Raw genomic sequence first — 8,739 nt, 5'->3', positions numbered from 1 at the left:
TAATATATAATTGGCTTATACCTATTTTGGGCGCACAAAAAAAAAGAAAAAGAAAAAAAAAAGAGGTGTTTCAATGTGATCCATACAAAGTTGAGAAAGGTAGAAACAAGTCTTCCAATAATTTAGATTCTCAAAAAAAAAAAAAAAAAAAAAAAAAGTCTTCCAATAATTTAACAAATTGTACTTTATTCCTTCCATTATTCGGATGCGGCAGAAAGTGTCGACAAACAACTTGGCAGCCAGAGTAAATACCGCGTCATAAATATCTATGGTATACTCATTTTATAAAAAAAAGAAAATAAAAAAATGCCACATAATAGCTTTTCTTTGCATTATTTTTTATTAATTAAAAATAAAAGAATGCCATAGTGATAAGTCAAATAAAAAAATTGCCACATCATTGTTATTTTTGAATAATGCTAGAAATACAAATTTTTTTATAATTTTTTTTACTAACTGTTAATGTAGTGAACAATTATTGGTAAATGAAAAAGTGATATTAATGATGGGTTTAGATAAAAACTAATAAAAAGTTGGTCACATCAACATTTTTAAAAAATGTTATAAAATAGTTTGTAATTATAACATTAATTTTCAATTTTTATATGTAATTACAAACGTCATCGGCACTTTAGGTGAACTAAGTTTTTATTTTTTTTAATTTTTTTTTAATTTTTTTATGAGCATTTTAGGTGACTTAAGTATGCAAATACTATTGGTAATTTTTATGAGTAATACTACCATCTACAATATTTTTACAACAATTATTAGGTTGTAAGCTACTACTATTTCTAATCAAGGGCAATTATTGATATTATTATTTTTTACCTATCAATAACAACTTGTTTCATAGGATTTATTGTGAAATTGTTGTAAAAATATTGTAAACTTAGCATTTCTCAATTTTCATTCATTCAATACGTTGTCACATAATAAAAAATTAACATATTATATATTTAATAAGACTATCAAAAGGGCTTAAATAAGAATGTTAAACTATTTAAAAATTCATTAGCAGCATTTTAAATTTTAGGAACCAAAATGGAACTTTGTGTATTTTCAAGTAATTAAAGTAGGATTTTCTAAAACAAAGATAATTACAAGTGAACTTTTTTTTTTCCTCTGCTTTTTTACTTTTTTGTTTTTGCTTTCCTAGCACAAAGTTGGATTTTACTTAAAACCACAACACCACCCAAACCACAATAGCAATGAAGCCTTAGTCTCGAAATTTTTGGGGTCGACTATAAATTCTCAACAAATTAATTAGAGTCGGTCATATGTGTTATTTTCCTCCATTCTATTCTATCTCAAATCACACTTTTTGTTATTATTTATTTCCTTAACTGATATGTCATTTTTTTTATTGCTTCTAATAATGTTATTTTTGACATTCTTCTACCTTTTCATCTTCTCAACTTGAATCATCTCAAGTGACTCTCTTTCTCATCTTTTCATCAATACAGAATACTCCTATCTTAAAGCAAATCTTCATCTTTGAGTAATCTATAATAAATATAAAAAGAGACTAGACTTAGTAAAATTGTTTTATGCTCAAGCAATCATCATCATCATTGTTATTATTATTTAGGGGTGAGGGGTAACCTGTTCTCACATATAACATATGACAAAGTTTGACTACAAACTTGGTTGAAGCTAATAACTACAATTTGATTCAATATATTTTCATTAGATGTGAATTTTGACAAATCTACTGATGGATAACATTTTCTTCTTATATCCTATATACTTGCAAAATTTCTAAAAGATTAAAAATCAATAGCTATATTATTAATCAAATGTTTAAATTTCAAATTTTTGTAGTTTAAAATTATGCATAAAAAATAAGTTTATGGATCAAATAATAAATAACTTCTAATTGGTATAAAATTTGACATATGTATGAAAAGTATAAAGAATATACAATCCAACGGTTAGGTTTTTTAAAATATGTAGCTATATTAATTTTTTTAGTGGCAGTTGTAACCATTGACTACAACAAAACAAAGTTTGTAGTCAAATTTTGTCCTATAAAATATATGTTATCACTTAAGGTAAATGACTTGCTTCTAAAGAGAAAGCTAGCTGACTTTCAAATTGAATGACATTTTTGTCAATTAAAATCATATAGATTAAGCTTATTAAGAGTGCGTTTAATTTGTTGAAAAATGAGGAGGATATAAAAAGGATATAGATGGACATAGTCTATGAGTATTTTGGTCATTTTCAAGTTTTAAGGGTATTTTGGTAATATTTTAAATTTAAGGGTATATTGGCTATTTTAGAGTTTTTAGGGGTATTTTTGTCATATATTTATCAATTATTGGGAAATTAGGTAAGTTGGGTTTTACTTGTAATAATTGGGTTAGATTCGATTTGAGTTATAATTAATTAGTTAAATAAGTAAATAGTTTTATATACCCAACTCATTAATGTCCAATCCAAACTCATTCATTTGACACTCTAGACATAAGTGTTAAGAGACGTGACAATAAAAGTTGATCATAGTCAAACTCAAGGCCTCTCAAAGTTCAAAGTACTGCAGCGAGCATGGCCCCATGGGGAAACATCACTGAGCTGACAGGGAATCAAATCCAAATATAGAGCATATAGAAATCTGGGTAGAGGACTACCTGTCCTAGCATTCTCAATTGCTGTTTGATCTTTGATGTAAACCAAATCTCTGAATAATTATGAATGCAATTTCCTCCTTAAAAAAAAGTGTTAATTGGAAAAGGGTAGCCATATGAGTTTATAGTCTACTCTTTACTGCCCTGGCTACTTCTTTACTCAGTTAGACGTAGAGTTAGGATTTTAAAGATTCGGGGGTCAAATTAGGAATGAGATCCTATAATGATTTTTTTTAGGTTAAAATGCAAATTTACCCTTTATTTTTCACTCAAATTCATTTGAGTCTTTTATCTTTACTTTTGTTCATTTTAGTTTTCAAAAAAAGTTTATTCAATTAAGGCTTTTTCATTAACTTTTGTTATATGTTGCGGTTAATTTTCCAATTTTTTAAATTAAAAAAATTCAATTAATGATTGAAAAGTATTTTCCATATTTTTTTTTCAAAAAAAATTTAACTAAAATTGATGGAAAGACTTTAATTGAATAAATTTGAAATTTAGAGACTGAAATAAGTGAAAGCAAAGTTAGAGAATTAAAATGAATTCAGAAGAAATTAGGGGATTGGTTTTGCATTTTAGCCCTTTTTTTTCCCTACTGATTTGGGGGTTTAATTAAAAGTGACATTTTTTTACAATAAGTCTAAGGATTTCCTTCTCTTTCGATTGGAAAATAAAATAATTGAGTGAATAAAAAATACAAAGGGGTTCATGGTCAAGGGGAAAGACCAAGTATATTTTTGAAATCCTTTTCACAATTGTTAATATAAGCTACTGTAATTCATTTTTAATAAAAATGATATTAGTGAGAGACCTAGATAAAAGATATATATTTTTTTATTACAACAAATCTTTCTAACCTTTTATAAAATTAAAAAATTAAAAGATTACAACAAATCATGTCAATATACATGAAAAAAAGTTTGTGAAATATATTCTATTTCTAACTAACAAGAATGCATTTTTTTTTTTTTTTGAGAGAAAGGTTGAATGCGTATTGTTACTAGTTCTAATCTGAACTCCCTATTGAAATTATTTTTTTGCCATAAGTAACAGCCAATAATAATTTACTATTTAACAGTTTATTGTGAAAATAAATGAACATAACATTTTCCCAACTTGTGGATTCTAGTTAGTTTAATTGGTAAAATCTCTGATGGTTGAATAAGTGATCTGGAGTTCAATCTCCACCTATATAAAAAACTGATTATTGTCTTGGTTTGATGATAAAGAGCTATTATCAAGAACGGACGTTATAGATTGAAACATTCTTTCAAAAAAACAAAACATTTCCCCAACTTTACTCTAAAAACAAAACATTTCCCCAACTTTACTCTATATTTTTAGTGGTGTACATTTTTTATTTTAGGAAAATTAGTCCTTGAATTTAGGAGAGATCTAAATAAACTTGCATGACATAAGAATGGAATGAAATACGGGGTAAAATTACACATATCAAAAAAGGCTAAAGTTTTTTTTTTTTTTGGCTGAGTAATAAAGACTAAAGTTACTAGAATCTTAGATTATTGGTGCATCAGATATTCAAAAATCTGTACCTCCAAATATGGTGGGATTTAGAATCTCCATGTATATATAATATACTTTAGTACCTAAAGGTGCAATGAATGATAGATACGAAGGTATCAATCTGTTAACCAAAAAAAAAAGAAAAAAAAGAAGAAGGTATCAATCTTCTTGACACGTACACCAACCTTGATATTTGTTTTCGCTTTTTCGCAATCTCTCTAGATATTCCTCTTGCTGTGTAGCTGCAGTACTATATAAGTACATTGGTGTGGCATATAATATCCATCATCACAGTCCTCTTGCCACTTTTATTACAAGAGGTTTATTTTTTCCTTTCCTCACGGTCCAACAGTTTTTGTGATATATATACTTCGTATTTGTTCCATCAAATAATTTTGCCACTTTAACAGAGAAGAGAGACATGGACAGAAACCACTTGAAACGCCAAGTTGACTTCATGAAGAGGTCCCTCCTTGATCAGGTTTTGCTTCCAGTGCTAGTGCTAGTGCTACTCTTTTTCTTTGCACTACAATATATATATATATATATATATATATACATATAAATGCAGTTTACATTGTAAGGTCCAAGAGTGCATATTTTGTGTTTGATTCTTTGTTTTCATTTGTCATCCGAATTATGGTTTTTACTAAACAGAAAATGCTTTAATAGTCGTTTACAGCAAATTTGCTGCCCAATGCAGCCTTTGTTTTCTCCCCAAAAAAAAAAAAAAAAAATGCTGTGATTTTCTTTGGAACCTTTAAATATATATTTATTAGCTTTTGGCATTTTGTTCCACATATTGCATTAGAATGTTTATTTTTAATAATTCGATAGATACAATCATACAATGCATGCAGAGGAGTTATTTGAACCCACTAAGAGGTGTCAGTTCAACCATAAAGCTCTTGGCTTATTGTGTTAGAATATATCCTTGTACAAAAACTTGGAATAATTTGGGCCTGATTTGGAAATAGGAAGCAACTAGTACCATGCTCTTGGTATTAGTCCCATTAATTAAATTCATAATAGGACTCATCCTTCATATATGTGAGAGGAGGAGCATTGCTCTTAAGAGTGTTGAATAATTTTCCCTAAAATTGAGCATAAAGATTTGGTATGGAGTTTACCTGTCAATTACAAGTAGGAGACTGGAGATATATTCATGGGAAATTATAGTAAATGATTGACACATGTATAGATATTCCTCCTATTTCCTAACAATAGAGGATTTCTACACCATCAATCTCAAACTTCTTTTTTTGGGGGTCAGGTAGATTTTCTCTTTTGAAGAAAGGAAAAATACCACTTCACAATGAAGGTGGTAATTAACTCTCAAATTTAAACCACAGCCTGAAGCCTGAAGGTGAAGCTAGCTAACTTTATGCAATAGGCTAAGCTTTAGCTAGCTTGAAGGTTCAACTTCTATTATTTCAACAAGGTAAATTTTTAGTTTTTCAAGACATGAAACAAGAATACATTACAATAATCTTTAACAAAATATGTGGGAGTCGTCATCCTGTAAGGAGTTCGATGACTTGCCAGGGAAATGCATGGTCCTCTTTTCAGTTTCCCTTTTTATTCTTTTAAGAAAATTTGTGACACTAAAGTAGTGTTAATCTTTTTATGAAAAACGAAAAAGTATCTTTCTTGTGTGTGTGTGTCTCTAGGATCATGGTCAACCAGAAATTATTATGTTTTGATTTTTCAACTACCAATTCCATGAACTTCTGTGTGTATCATGAACATACGAAATATAATGCTTGCCCTTTAATTCTAGGATTACCTTCTAGAAGTGTGTGTGAAATGGTAATTACTTAGTTATAAAAATTTAATTACACTCTATATGTATGATTGGATGACTGCGTTGAATGGCCATTCATTTTCCAAGTTGGTGGAATTTTTAGATATTTGTGTAACTTTAGCTATGTTTTGTAGCTACCCTATTGGCTAGTACACTGCATCACTGCCTGTGTACATGGGGAGCACTGATTTCCTTTATTTTCAATAAAGTTTTTACTTAATTATTTAAAAAAAAAAAAAATTGTGACAAAGAAAAAAAAGTGAAGCAGTTAGTCAAAAGATGCAATGTTGCAGGGGTACCTTGATGAGCAATTCATTCAACTTGAGGAGTTGCAAGATGATGACAACCCTAATTTTGTAGAGGAAATTGTGACACTGTTCTTCAATGATTCAGCTAGGCTGCTCCAGAACATAGAACAGGCACTGTAAGTAGAATGTCTTTACTGCTGTTGCTGCTGCTTCTCTTGTTGTTACCATCATCATTGGTCTCATATTTATTGATATATAACAGGGTTAGTGGGCCCATAGATTTCGCTAAGCTGGACAATTATATGCACCAATTCAAGGGTAGTAGCTCAAGGTAAAATGTTATGTACAAAATTTAAACAAATTGGTCTTAAAATAAATGAAAATGTATTGTGCTTGATGAACCACACTGTGAGCTTCCATTGTTGGTTCAACACAATCACACATCATAAAAGCAAGCGTAACTTTTTCACATAAGACTCCACTTGAATTACAAAGGATGTGTTTGTATGCGATTAGTAATGGAAGAACACAGATGTGAAAATGGTACTCCAGGGCTCCTTGCACACTTGATGTGAATTGTTACCCTAAATCATGAATTAAGATATTGTTCTCGAAATTAATGCAATGACAAGGAGAACATTTTTGTTGCAGCATTGGAGCTAAAAGGGTGAAGAACGAATGCACGCGATTCAAAGAATACTGTACGGCAGGAAATGCTGAAGGGTAACAGATTTTCACTTGCATGCTTAAATACACATACAGTTTGTGCCATTCTAGCTTACTCTATTGGGCTTACAGTTAAGATTAATTCCAGCCCCTTTGAAATTTTGTGTGTGTCTTATCTTATAATGTTTAATTTTGCAGATGCTTTAGGACTTTCGTACAAGTCAAACAAGAGCATGCAATTTTGAGGACAAAGCTTGAAAGTTACTTTCAGGCATGCATCTCTTTTATGTGAGTGTGTATTTGTGCTTGTCATTTTTGCTCTTACTTATATTTGCTTGCTATTCTGTTCATATTTATTCAGTTGGCAAGACAAGCTGGACCATCTGGGACTTCAGGAGGTCAAGTTAGATGATTACATGGACGAGGGAGGATCCCTCATTATGGACTTGTACTATAAATATGATGAAGCCCACATGATCAAGTAAAATGGAAGAACTTGCAGATTTTGTATGTCTTAGTGGCAATATAAATAATGTTTTAGGAATCTAAATCTTATAACTAGTAATGCAATTTAGCTCTTCTATGTATGATGTTGATCTGAAATTTATGTATTGTTTATGTTTTCATTTGTTGTTGTTGTTGTTGCGTGTGTGTGCGCGTGTGCGTGTGTGTAAGAAAGAGAAGCCTTTTTTTAGGGGGTGGAGCTGTTTGGGTGTCGAGACAACGATTGGGTTGGCCTGACTGGGATTCTGCATTCATACTGAGCTGGTAGACTTGGACTTTCATACAAGGAAAAATATGGAAAAATCAAGGCCTCCCATTTATCCTGTTAAGCTTTAACCCAATGTGATCCTGATATGTGTGCGCGCATGTGTGAGATTCTGTATCTCTGAAAAATCTAGGGACTATCTGGTGAATTGGGAAAGTGGTTTATGCACATAAAAGAAACTTAAACCTCCTATATTGGAATTTGAAAATTAATTATGATGCGAAAGGAAATGGTTGAGTGTAGGATGTGGTGGATTGTTTGACAATACTACAATTGGATTACATTATTCTCTTATGCCTTTCATATTTGTAATGGTAAAGTATCATGATGATCAAAAAGCCATAACTGTCTCATTAATAATATTCTTATGTTTCAATTTTTTAATTTCTAATAATTTAAAATTATACATATAATGTTGGTTGGTTGCTGGTTATGTATTAATACCGTGTAGTCCAACCGTTTTTTATTTTTTATTTTTATAATATTAACTTAATAAAAATTTATCAAATAATGTAATATTAACAAAGAAGTATACACTGATAGGAAATTAATTGATTGGTACATTCTTACTGCCTATAGTTTCATGCCTTGAAAATTGGCCATACTATTGATCCACATGTCGTAGGTTTATTCATCCTTTATATATGTGGAGTCGCCAGAATGATCATACCTAATGATGAATTAGGAGAGTGCCAATGAGTTAACATCATCAGAAGAGCAGGGCGCCCATTGACATTGAGTACAAGACCTAATCGAGTCAAAATCAAAAAATGTGCCAATGACTTACATCCAAAATGAACTAGCAATCCCAAGCTTCTAATAATCATCATTTTTGGCCTCTACCCATTTAAAAATTTTCTGAGATACAATTAAAGAGATTCCCTAAATTCATGTTCTTTCTAAATGCAAATATGGGTCATATGTATGGAGGGTGTGTATGGGTTAGGTTGGGATATTTTTCCAACCCAACTTATGGTAACTCTTAAAATCAATCTAACCTAATTCATAAGAATCAAGTCGGGTTAGGTTGTTGAGTTGTGGTTATATTGTCAAGCTCAATAAAAAATTTTGAGTTTTCATTCAATTATTTAAGCTCATCAT

At 30.3% G+C, this 8,739-nt stretch overlaps 1 protein-coding gene across 1 annotated transcript; it reads left to right on the top strand.

Annotated features, from left to right (window-relative positions):
* The first annotated feature begins 4,390 nt into the window (after positions 1–4,390).
* LOC115972492 (histidine-containing phosphotransfer protein 4-like) lies at positions 4,391–7,404 on the top strand. Its single transcript, XM_031092801.1, has 7 exons — positions 4,391–4,471; positions 4,562–4,632; positions 6,249–6,379; positions 6,466–6,534; positions 6,855–6,926; positions 7,068–7,140; positions 7,231–7,404. Exons 2-7 carry the CDS (start codon positions 4,573–4,575, stop codon positions 7,279–7,281), a joined length of 456 nt encoding a protein of 151 aa, XP_030948661.1. The 5' UTR covers positions 4,391–4,471; positions 4,562–4,572; the 3' UTR covers positions 7,282–7,404.
* Positions 7,405–8,739: the final 1,335 nt, after the last annotated feature.

Source organism: Quercus lobata, chromosome 12, assembly GCF_001633185.2.
Source record: "Quercus lobata isolate SW786 chromosome 12, ValleyOak3.0 Primary Assembly, whole genome shotgun sequence".
Lineage (NCBI taxonomy): Eukaryota > Viridiplantae > Streptophyta > Magnoliopsida > Fagales > Fagaceae > Quercus > Quercus lobata.
This window is presented reverse-complemented; position numbering and strand designations above follow the sequence as displayed.